This window comes from Alexandromys fortis, unplaced genomic scaffold (assembly GCF_014885135.2).
Source record: "Alexandromys fortis isolate MF-2015 unplaced genomic scaffold, M_Fortis_MF-2015_v1.1 scaffold_175, whole genome shotgun sequence".
Taxonomy (NCBI): domain Eukaryota; kingdom Metazoa; phylum Chordata; class Mammalia; order Rodentia; family Cricetidae; genus Alexandromys; species Alexandromys fortis.
In genome coordinates this window covers 1620108-1632567 of record NW_026068065.1, presented here as the reverse complement: position 1 = coordinate 1632567, position 12460 = coordinate 1620108, and the positions used below count along the sequence as shown (strand labels likewise).

The 12460-nt window shown below is 47.6% G+C and overlaps 1 protein-coding gene and 1 non-coding gene across 2 annotated transcripts in view; both read right to left on the bottom strand.

Annotated features, from left to right (window-relative positions):
• Window positions 1-4172: 4172 nt before the first annotated feature.
• On the bottom strand, window positions 4173-4309 carry LOC126487644 (small nucleolar RNA SNORA2/SNORA34 family). Its single transcript, XR_007588435.1, has one exon. It is a non-coding gene; the product is annotated as a small nucleolar RNA SNORA2/SNORA34 family (small nucleolar RNA).
• Window positions 4310-7306: 2997 nt separating this feature from the next.
• The window catches only part of Nr2e1 (nuclear receptor subfamily 2 group E member 1), a 19558-nt gene continuing 14404 nt past the window's right edge, over window positions 7307-12460 (bottom strand). Inside the window, exons 8-9 of the mRNA XM_050120544.1 lie at window positions 12128-12233; window positions 7307-7469 (exon numbers count right to left, since the gene is read on the bottom strand). Of these exons, the coding sequence (XP_049976501.1) occupies window positions 7307-7469; window positions 12128-12233 (269 nt within the window). The remainder of the gene's footprint in view (window positions 7470-12127; window positions 12234-12460) is intronic.

Genomic DNA, 12460 nt, shown 5'->3' with positions numbered 1-12460 from the left:
TATGGTGTTGTCTTTAAAAAAAAAAAGAAAAAAGATGTTTCGTGTTGTTATGATACTGTATTATATTTGATTGCTGTCATTGTTTGGTTTTTGAGACAGGATCCTCTGTAGCCCAGGCTGTCCTTGAACTTGCTGTGTAGCTGAGGATGACCTTGAACTCCTGATCTTCTTGCCTCTACTTCCCTATTACAGCAGAATGTATTAGAAATAGCTGCCGCCTTACATCTGGCCTACACCCCACCTAGTGTGTCTGTGTCAAATCAAATGTTCCATGAGGCACTGCACAGGGTAGAACGCAGCTCTGGTCGGGGGCTGGTCTGACCCACAGTTTCCTACACGCAGAGGCAGTATAGCGTTACCTGGGAAGGGAGAGGGGATACAACATGCATTGCCATTGCTTTGGGCTCAGCTGTGGTGTCTGAGGTTCTGAGGCAGCAGGCAAGGATGTGCCAGTCCTTTGGATCTGACAGCCGCAGCCCCACTTTGAACAATAAACAATGCAGACTAACTGCTCCTCCCGAACTAGATTGAGTTCTCCATTTTGTATATAGAATCTGTTCATTTTCCTTATTTCGGGGTACCAGAGAGACCTGCTACACTTCCGAGAGACTTGGGGGGTGGGAAGATCTGGCTTCCTCATTAGAGAATGCAGCTTACTAGCTCTGGGGGAGGGGAGGTGGGGGGAGCAAGCCTTGGGAGTCAGTTCAGGGGTATAGCTCTCTTCTGCTTACCAGCTCCCCCTTCCTCCAGCCTCCCCACAGACCATGCATGCTCTGCTCAGGATCCATGGCTGGTGCCAATTACAAAAGGACTCTTAACTCCGTTCTCGCAGCCCCTTGATTGATAGCACTGGTGAGTGAAATTATAAGCCTTAATGATCACGTTAATTTTGGGGGAAAGGGAATCGGTCAGAAGAGGCCCTCAATCACAAGCTCCGCAATCAGCTGGGTGAGCTCAATGACAGGCCGGAGCAGGAGAAGAGGGGAAGAATTAACTTCTTAAAAGGTCACCAGAGAGTAGGGGGAGAGCAACCAGGCACAGGGGATCAGACTCACCAACTATCCTGGAGCCAGAAGATGCTCCTTCCCCATCTGGGGCAGCTAGCCTTAGCTGCCGCTGGAGGCACTTGGTAGTTTGATGCTGGATCAGGCTGGGGTCTAGCTCAGTGGCTGGGCACCTGGCACAAAGCCCTGGGTTCAACACACACACTTCACACACACACACACACACACACACCCCAAACCACTCTTACACACCACACACATACACACACTACACACACACTGTACATACACACACATACACTGTACACACACACAAACACCACATACACACATACACCTCTGGCACCTGGCCCTCCCTCCAGGGGTCTGATGTAATTGGTCTGGGCTGCAGCCAGAGTATTGGGATTTTTAAAGTTCTCAGGTGATCGCATGAGCAGCTAAGATGGAGACGGACCTGTCTAAACGGACGGATTTGGGAGACCAGCAGCCAAGGTTAGGCACGTACGGAAATGGGCTTAATCTGATTAGTCTTGCCACCAAGGAGAACTTCTAGTTCTGGGGGCCTCCTGGGCCCACCTGAGAAAAGTGACTCTATGCTATTAGACTGGAAGGAATGCCTTAGGCCCGGCTGAGCGAAACACTCCTTCCAGCTGGAGCCCAGCGAGGGCAGGTGATGTGCCCAGCATCGCGTGGACACAACTAGAAGCCCAGCCTTGTGACCTTGGCCCATGGTCCTTCCCCAGGCTCACAGGCTCGTGGCTGAGGAGACACCTAGGCTGACCATTGGCGGGGACAAGGACTGTGTCTGTCTTCTAGCCTTCATGAAGAAGGAATCTGAGTCTTCCTGACCCTGGCTCAGTGTGCTGCAACACAGAAATCAAAAGATATCAGTGACAGCGGTACCATGGGCGGAATATGGCCTCCCTGCTGGTCTAAAGAGCAAAAATGGGACCTGGGTGTCCTCCTGACACTGACTCCACTGGGAGTTTCCAGTTAGGGCATGGTAGCACTTTAGAACGACACAGAGATGCCGGGACAGAGAGTGCGCCTGGTGCCACACTTCTGAAGGGCCAGCTGGCTGAGTGCAGCTGAGGGCTGAGGCCTTTCCACAGCAGGCCCTGCGGAGGTTAGCAGCATTTGGAGAAAAAGCCAGCACATGTTCCAAAAACCTACAAGCAGCACTGCTAAAAATGCAGACCACGTGGGAAATAAGCCATTTGTCATTTGTGATAAGGGTACTGGAGTTAACTCAGTTTAAGGAGAGTTACTGCCCAGCCTGCTGTCCCCGCAGACTGATCAATAATTCCATCCCCCTCCCTCGCCCCCCCACCATCCATCCACTGTCCCTCTCCCCTATGAGAGAGAGAGAGAGAAGAGAGAGAGAGAGAGAGAGAGAGAGAGAGGGAGGGAGGGAGGGAGGGAGGGAAGGAGAGAGAGAGATTGTGATTTCAGAGGTGATTGTTTTGTAAATGTTCGCTTTAAACAAGCATCTGGTATTCTGTTTGTTGGAGCAGTGAAGACTGAACCCGGGGCCTTACACACAGTAGGCATGCATTTTACCACCAAGTGACGCTCCAGCCCCAAGTAGGTTGGCTTGTGTGGCAAGACCTTAGCAGTAGAAGACACAAGCCGAACTGCATCTTTGTCTGCATTCACCTGCTTTCTCCCGACCTTCACTGTGACATGGACATTCCTCAGGCTCACAGAAGTGGCCTAGCAACGCAACTCTGACCATGGGGGCCGGGCAGGACCCACTTAGCCAGAGCAATAGCATCATATCGGAGGCATATTCATGATGGGAACATATGCATTTTTCTGTATTTTTTCTAACAGCTTCTGAAGTGTTCATCAAGCCTTTGTCTGATTAAGCACTTTTAAAATCTGAGCAGAGAAATGGGCCCTCTCAGACCCTCTTGGCAGGAGTGCAAATTGATACAACCCTTTTGGAGAGCCATTTGGCTGTATCCATCAAAATTAAAAATGCATATAATCTTTGACCCAGAAACACCACTCTAAGACTTTATCCGGCAGAAATACCCTGCAAAGGCACAAAAAGTATATATAGAAGTTTGGTTCTTTGCAGTTTAGTGTGGTGTAGTGAAAACCTGCAAACAACCCAGGTCAATCAACAAAGAGGTAATCAGAGAACCATCTCTAATATGGGATACCCAGTGTGCCTGCTATTCTATGTTAGCTCGACACAAGCTACAGTCATTTGGGAAGAGGGAACCTTATTTGAGGAAATGCCCCCGCTACATGGCCTGTGGGACATTTTCTTGATTGGTGACTGACACTGGAGGGCTCAGCTCACTGTGGGCAGTGCTACCCCAGGGCAGGTAAATCCTGTGTATCAGCAAGCATGGTTTCTCCATAGCATCTGCCTCAGTTCCTTCCTTGAGTTCCTGCTCTGCCTTCCTTTGGTGATGAACTTTAACCTGAGAGTTATAAGAGGAAATAAGCCCTTTCCTCCCCCAAGGTACTTTTGGTGATGGTGTTTTATCACAGCCATTGAAACCCAAGACACCAAAGCAGCTACACTGGAAGAGATCCAACTAGGTGGACAGCCAGGGGACAGCCAGGGGACAGCTAGACACATGAGAAAAGTAAAGAGTGCTCCTGTTTCAATGAAAATAATCAAGGGCCAGACATGGCAGGACATACCTGTAATCCCAGCTTGCGGAAGGTAAGAAAGGAGGGTCAGAAGTTTGAGGCCAGTCTGGGCTACATAGGAGGCCCCTCTTGAAAACAAAAGGAGCTCAAGGAAGGCAGCAATGTCCAGTCTCTGGCCAGTGCGTTCAATTCATGGTATCTTAAATTAGATTTAAAGCCTTGAGATAGCAATGAAATAATGTGAGGCTCTTGAGTCAGTTTACTTTCCACTGGCCAAGCCTAGATCCGTGGTCAAATCTAAGCTCAGGGGAGAATGAGCTCCCTTCCGGGTGGGTGGGAGAGGACGAACTGCATCCTAATAATACCCAGTACAATTGTAATCTATCTTAATCTTCCCGAGTGTTCTTGTAATATTAAAGATGAACCAATATTGAAGAGGAACAAGATTTGTATGACAAGCCACAGAACATGGGTTCTCACCAGGATGTCTTTGTTTTGGTTCTCTCTGCTATTTCACTTTTTTTTTCTTTTTTCTTTTTCTTTTTTTTCTTCTAGCCAGTTTGTTTCTTTCTAATGAATTGACCATTAGATTTCCAAATTTCTGAAATGGCCAACAGACCATAGAAAGACATTTCTTTAGGCTCCTGCTTGAAACCACCAGTTCCAGCAAACTGATGACCTTGATTCAGGGCCAAGTCTCTGCTATTTCAAATGAGAATCAAATCAGACTCTTAACTTATGCAAAAATCCTGAGCACATCAGTCCAGAGAGCAACATCTCTTCCTTCGCTTTGGAATCTCTGCAGGGGCAGCCTCAAGATGAGAAGATGGGCGTCTTCCCATACTTTTTTTTTTTTTTCCTGAAATAGGTTTTTCACAGAGCCCAGAATGGCTTCCAAACTGCTAAGTAGCCAAGAGTTACTGTTTTCTGCCTGCCTCCCCCACCCAGTGCCAAGATTCTTCATGTGCTGAAACACTTTCTGCTTACGCAGTGCTGGGGCTCAAACCCAGGACTACATACACGCTAGGCAGGCACTCTTGGAACTGAGCCCCAGACCCAACCCTCTTGGATTTCAGTGTGTGGTGGCACATGCCTGAAAGCATGGTACTGTGGAGGCTGAGGCAGGAGGATTGTGATTTTGAGGAGGCTAGCCAGGGCTACACAGCAAGGCATTGCCTCCAACAAACAACAATAAAACCCAGCTCAAGTCAAATTAACAAAGCTTCAGTGACTCATCTGACAGATGAGTTTTTGTTTTTAAATCTGCTAAGGTTATTTATTTTACTTTTCAGACATATTCCTTCCATCAGATGACAGAGGTTGGACCTTTTATTTATTTAGTCTTTGGGAATTGTCACCTAGCAGCACTGAAGCAAAAACCTGACTAATATATGGATAAACAACCGAGTCAGTCAGCCAGTATTGTCAGGTCTTGTCTTGGATCTCACAGGTATTTCTGATTTTGTTTCTTAATAATTAAGCCATTATACAGATGTTTGAAGGTCCTCTTGTTACTCTGTACCGATCTTATCACTTCCCAGATCTGACCTGTCTCCAAAGAGTTAGCATTTAATTCTCCCATGCTTGCATTAAATGTTCACTCCAACATTTAAACGGTTACAAGAGTATGTGGTCTGGAGGTTGCCAGATTATATAAATGATCCCAAGTCATGTGTATCCCATACAATTCGCTCCTCTCTCCTCCACAACTCTGATAATTTACCCCCAGTTAAACATGGGTCTAGTCTTTCCCTATCTGCTACGGCGTGTCTATTCTCTGTTGATGGGCATTTGAGTTGTGAGACATATAGAGATGGAGGGATGCTCTTACTTACTTGTCTGAAGACCTTTTGTTCTTATAAGGTCCTGGGTCTAGACCCCAGAGCCGTGAGAACAATGGGAAAGTCTCCTACTGCTGTGCTACCAGTTCAAGATAGACTCCCATTCTCTGAAGCATCAGCAGACAAGGCAGGGATGGTTGCCCTTCCATGCATCCTATCTGCAGGGTCACTTTCAGCCAAGAAGAGAGGCGTACCGACTCTTGCTTGGCCTGCTACCTACAAGCCCCAAGTTCACCCTGGGGCTCCAGCAGAAGGGCATTTCTCTCAGATCTCCTGGGACTTCCGCATGACCTTCCTATTGCTCCCTCCCTGTTTTTCTCGCCGGTACAGTGATTGCAGCTCTTGGTCAGGACGCGTAGGGAATGAAGGACCGTTCATCGGCCTTGTTCTTCCTCACACAGCAATTTTCCTAACAGATGCAATTACATCTGAGTGCCGCGGAGAATGAGATCTTATGTTTTATTTCTTTATTCATCATTTTACAAATGGGTTTCACTGTAAAAAGGAAATTGCCTTTGTAGCTCAGTTCTTTCTGCTCCGTGCTGGAGGGCTCCAAGCTTTGGTTTTTATCCCAGCTGGGGCCACAGCCACCTTGTTGCTGACAGGGAGGAACGATCCAGGGAGGTGGGAAAGAAACCAGGCAGAATTTACTTAAATTCAATATATTTTTATTCTTTGTAAATACAATGAGTACAACCTTTTAACTTCACAAATCAGTTAATTCACTCTGTACAAGAGAAGTTCTACTCATCCTATGCTAGTCCAAGTGCTGAATTTCCCCCCTCCCCTTGGTGCTAGTACCTAATAAATGTGAAAAGGACAGCAGCTATTTAAAAAGGGTTGTTTCTACATTTCCGTAAGTATAGATTCATACCCAAGGAGCAGCGTAGTGCGTAGGACGATGTGGTGTGTGTGTATATGCATTTGAGGCTTTATTAGAAACCAGGATTTTCTGAAAGGCATTCGAGAGTCCCAGGCTGTGAGCAACGGAGTGGTCAGGAACCTGTTTAGCATGCACCTCCTTGAAGTTCCTTCTGGCTTGCATGTTCATGGACGGTCTGGTGTGACTTGCTGTCCCTGCAGCCTTGGGCTTCAGCACTGTGGCGGCGGGACAGCGACCAGCCTCACCAGTCTCCTGGCTCCGCCGGATTTGGTTTTGCTGTTTGGAGTTCTCCTGCCTGGACTAAGGTTCTTTCTGTAGAGGTCTTCTGCTTCGAGATGCTGTCCAACCGGAAGTCTTGGTGGGAAACTCCTTTTGGTCGTCTGTTCCTTAGATGAGGTTGCCTGGCCCGTGGTGCTAAGAAAAGAAGGAGAAAGAACGGAACAGGGGAGGGGGCGGGGGAATTACACAGCACAAGCTACGTTTCACTTACTCACTTGGTTCTGAAGGCCACTTAATGAAGTATTATGATAGAGGGGAAATTTTTTTTGATAATACTTTTGATTTAAAACCTAGGCATTATTTTTAAAGTAGATGCTCCAACCCGACCGAGTTCTGAAGGCCGCAGGATGATGTTACACAAAGCTATTGTTGATCAGCTGACTTCGTGTGCTAAAAGGGAAAAGGAAGTGGGACTTGTCTTTCCACTTGGAAGAGTTCAGCCGGATCTTCCGGGTCAGAGGCAGAATGACTGGCGTGGCCTGTGGTGGCCCCAGGTCGCCCACCCCAGGGCATGGCAACAGTGTGTGTACCACTTCCGTGGAGCAGCAGGTCATAGCTAGTGTTTTGTGTCCACTGGCATTGTTTTCCCCAGGTTTCTCCTTCCAGGAGGGTTTGTTAGTTGAGGCTTGTCCTGCAAGGCAGATGTCCGTCCGCTACTGCCCCACCTTGGAAAGCGGGTGCTAAAGAGCTTAGATGTCGCTGGACTTGTACATATCTGAAAGCAGTCTTGTAATCGGCACGTTGCCGATGGTCTTTTTGAAAAATACTTCCTCTATGGTGGATGGGCTAATTGAACGTAAAGCTGGTAAAAGCAACAGGAGCTTCCCAAAGCGGCAGGGTTGCGTGGGGTATCTGCAATGGGAGAAGCCACGAAAGCGATGTCAGAGCCCGCACAAACAGGAAGCCATCTCATACCTGAACACACAGCAACCCAGGATGCCTTCCTGACCGGAACCTCTTCAGTAACATGCTGTAGGTTGCTGCAGGAGCATGCTGCAGCCGACTGTGGTACAGATGCCTCTGTGCCTGTTTCACAGGTAGACTGCTGGAATTCTGGAAACCGGCAGTGCCTGAATCACATGTGCTCAGTCTCTCCTCTCTCTTTCTCTCTCTCTCAACATCAGCAAGGGGAGTACATTTTCAATTCTAGACAAATCAGCTTTAAGACACCTGATGCTAATTTTAAAGCAAAGAATAAATGTCACACGTTATCACTGTGGGGAATGACCATAGGGTTGATTATGAAGCCTGCGGTGGGAATTCATATTTTTAAATTCTCAACGCTCTTGAACAGACTATTCCTCTCAAATAAAATGGTTTCTTTTTTAAAGCAATTCTCCCAATTATTATTCAGGCATTATACTTTGTCACTCTCAGGAATAATTCCGCCCTTATTACACTGCAAATTAAAGACTGAGTCCTGTTGGGCGGCAGTGCCACCCAGCTTTCATGTCAATGAAATTGGCACATAATTAAAGACGGGAGAAATTGCTTAACAATTTCCTTACTTGATGCCCAACACACATTTGTACTCAGATGTACGTGTTCCATTCCCGCGGTCTTTAGATGCTGTACCCCACCTCTCATGCCCTGGTGCTACTCCAGTCAATGGCTTGAAGCTGGGCGTCAACATCCTCTACAGGACAGAGTCCTGCCACTGGGAAAAGGTCATCTTAAAGTGAGCGGCAGGGACACACGTGTGACTGAACCATGCTCCCCCTAGGCCACAGGTGCTGGAAACTGAGAGGCATCAAATTCCTCTGCAGGACTTGTTAACTGTGTTTAATTGCCTGACTGCCCCACCGTACAGAGACAGTCTAGGACAATTCTACACTTGTCTCTTAGGTCTGGATGAAGAAGAACTCTGCTCAGCCAGACATAAAGCTTCGAATTCACTCTGACCACCCTGTTCGGCTCTCACATAATCAACTTTCATAGGGACTCTTGGGCAGGGCACCCGATGACACTTAATAAGTTGGGGTGGAAATAAGGATGCTTATCTACAGTAAAAAATAAAAACATTAGAGGTGGTGCTTCATACGGAAATATGAGGACTCAGGAAGTTGAGGCAGGAAGGTTGCCATGATTTCAAAACTAGCCTGGACTACATAGTAATAGTGAATCCAGGCCAGCCCAGCTTATAGCATGAGGCTCTCTCAGACCACCACCAACAACAACCAAAAGAAGCCCAACCGAACAAAAACACCAGCCAATAGCTCTGACAACTAGAAAAGCAAGACACCTGAACATCTTCTCTGAGCAATCTGCCCGGCTTCCTTCAGCTTTAGCTGCTTCTCTCTTCCGCGACAGCTTCCTTTCCCAGAGAGAGCTCCGCAGAGCTGAGGTGGCAGCGGATGCCTAGACAGTCACTGCTGTGTCTGTGGCATCCACCCAACATGCAGAACCTTTCCCGTGACGGGAAACTGTTGCAGGAAATAACACAGGCTGGAAAGGATGGATTCGGGAGAATCCAGAAACCACGGACAATTAAACCGCCTTGCGTGGGTTTGATTGTCTCGGCATGCCGAGATGAACCCAGAGCCTTTTGCGTGCGAGGCAATCAAGTGTTCTGCCACTGAACTGCCTCCAAGCCCAGGAGTTAACTCCTGATTGTCTGCAGGTGGATTCTCCACTCCTCTCTCCCACCTCTTTTATTCTCTAGTTGGGCAAGAGCTGGTCACTTAGTCAACAGGAAGGGCTTATCATACTTGGAGTAGAGTGCCACCTAGAAACAATGCCAGCGCATGCGTCAGGGTGTCTGACTGCTCAAGGTTATAAAGACCACTCCACAAGATGAAGTCATGCCTGGGACTGCCAACTGTGCTAAGAACCTGGGCCTGAGGGAGCGTCTACCTTATTGTGTTGCAAAATGGACACGGTATCAAACCGCTCTCTAAATACTTTCCTGTGTAGCCATAGACTAGTGCAGCTCTTACTTTCATCAGGGGAGCCGCTTCTTCCAGTATACCACGCTTAGTACAGAGACCCACACAACCGATCGACTGTAGAGAATCAGACTGAGGAGCACTCAGCCATCATCAGGATATCCATACCACACACCCCAGGGCTCATTTTGGAAGTGGGGTGGAGTGACAGGAAGAGCCGGAGGCTGCAGGAGACCATTTTGAATCTGTGTTTTCTAGACATGCAGTCCCGTTGAACATATGAACTCAGAGTGGCTGTGGCTGTGTGCGTAAGACCTGAATAAAATCAAGTCAGCCGAAATCCCAATGTGAATGGGGAAGGGCTCGAGAAATCTCACCCCTGGATGACCCTGGATGAGGAGCTTTTGGCAGCTGATGGATGCTGGGAGGAGGAGCACAGTTTCCTGTAGGGAAGCAGCCTCCGGTACGTTGCCTGTGCTCCAGAGGACAGCCTTAGCACATGCAGGCTCTACCAATTGGACTTGGTGGGGTTTGCTTTGCTTTGTTTTCTTTTGTTTTTAAAGAGTGCATGAAATTGGGAGGGAGATGTGAATGGGAATGGATTTGAAATTATTAAAGAATAAAGATACATTTTTAATTATTTTGTAGAATATGTACCCCTGATTTCACCCATTAACATTCTAAATGTTTTGTGCCTATCACAGATTCAGGATCTGAAGCTCGACTATGGCGTTGTAATATTCCAGTTCCTAGCCAGCTCCATATATCCTGGATAACTAGCGCAGTTGATTATAAAACACTAACAGATATGTAAGTTTGCATGTTAACTTTTCCATTTCACGTGTTGTTTTTCCAGGTAGGAACATCCTTAGAGTGTGCACTGATTTGAAAGAGCCAAGACAAAAAGGAACAGTTCTTTTGTCATGTATCTGACTCTAGACATTTTATAGTTCCAGCTGATACTGTGAGCTGGAAGTTCCATGACAAAGCAGACACCTTCCAGTCACCTTCAGATACTTGAGGGTGAGCTGCGGTGTCCTCACTGTGTCTCAACAACAGACTGTGATCATCTGCGGTGGGATTCTCCCAGGCCACCCTGTCAGCAGCTCTGGAGTCCCAGGTCACTTCAGAGTCTCCCTGCTTATCTCTGCAGAAGCTTACGGAACACCTCCAGCACATCTCGGGCAGACTTCAGCCCCTGGAGCTGCACCTTCCCTTCCCTACTGAAATCCCTCCGCCATGCAAGGCCCATTTCACACACCATCTCCTTCCAGGACCTTCCTCACTCTTTTCCAATTAGAGCTCAGGCCTCCCCTTTCCTGAGTGAAGCGACGTTTCTGCCCACTTCCCACAATTCGCCTAGTTCTTTCTGATAATGCATCATTCGCCTATGGATGGTGACTCCCTAGCAAAGGCCTGGTTGAATCAAAAACCAAGTTCCATGTTCTCTGGTTAGTGTTCTGAATATTCTCCAGGCTTTGAGTGCCAAAGGTTAGCTGTGGTACACAGTCAGCTTTGATGGCCAGATTATGTATGGTTTCATTTTGTGAATCTGAATTACAAAATTAAGTGTCTGCAATTATTATACTATAGTTCAAGGTGGGTTTTAAATTTCCCAGCCATCGAACTTTACTTTGAAAAAGCATATTTACATGAGCTACCAAGCAATGCCATTTCAATGGTATTTTATAAACACGGAACAATTTCACTCGTTCAGCATCCAAAGGGTGATTTGTGACCGAAATAAGGAGCTTCTAGCGCCCACAGGTACTGCTGACTTGGGATCTCTCTGACCCCTCGGGTGAGGGAGACTTTAACGGCCTCTGTCCATAGAAGTGTCTATGGACACCACCATGGTGTCTATGGCTAGTGTTGAAGTGATGGAGACAGACTTCCATGAATCCCTTTTGAATTCTATTCCCAATCTCAGATCCATTGCAGTCCCAACCTAGGAAGCTTGAGAGGTTTCATTACTCCTTTAAAAACCTGCCTCGTTTCTTCTGAAAATGGAATCAGGAAGCTCACACTGGTGCTGGGTTGGGGGAACTTTATTGAGCTCCCATGCTGGAGAGTTTCTAAGAGTTTCTACCGATTTCCAATGTCAGTCAGAGGACCCTACCCAGACAGAAGTAGTGTGGTGGGTGGTGGGACCCCAGATAGCTCAGCAGACACCAATCACCAAACCCAAGCAATAGTGGGGGCCAGAGCCAAGATGGTCTTGTGAAGCCCTGCGTTCCTTGAACTTGGGGTTTGCCTCTAAAGAAGGGTACCTGTCCAAGGATTATCGGAACACTTTCTAATCTAGCAACCGTGTTTCAGACCTGGCTGCTTTTTGACTCCCTCCATGCCCAGACTCACAAATATGAGCAGCTCCTTTTGTTGGTCAGCTCATTCAGCCGGCATAGCCTGCTGTGCCTGGCAAAGCCCTTCTCTCTCATCACCTAATTCAATTTGCCCTTCTCGCCCTCCTCCCAGAGACAGGTGAGGACACGGATTCTAACTAAATTAACTGGCTGGCAACAGGATAATTAGTCACAGTGTTTGAACTGGCTTCTTACTGCCTGCTGGAACACTCACAATGGAGGCAATTTTCTTAAGTACATGTTCACAGCAAATAGCGGTCACCTGGTGTGGATGTAGCTGTTGAGAGTTAGCTGAGCTTCATCTTGAAGAGCTGCAATGGCGGCAGCATTCCGGAAACTTCTCAGTTCAGAACCGCTGTGTGTAGGAACTAGAAATGAAGGCCAGGAAACCGTGAGAGACAGAATAAAGAGGACTGTAGGCTCACAGGGCACTGGAGGTGGATGACAATCTGGAGAATAGGGAGGACTGCCTGTGGGCTCACGGGCACTGGAGGTGGATGACAATCTGGAGAATAGGGAGGACTGCCTGTGGGCTCACGGGCACTGGAGGTGGATGACAATCTGGAGAATAGGAGGACTGTGGGCTCACAGGGCA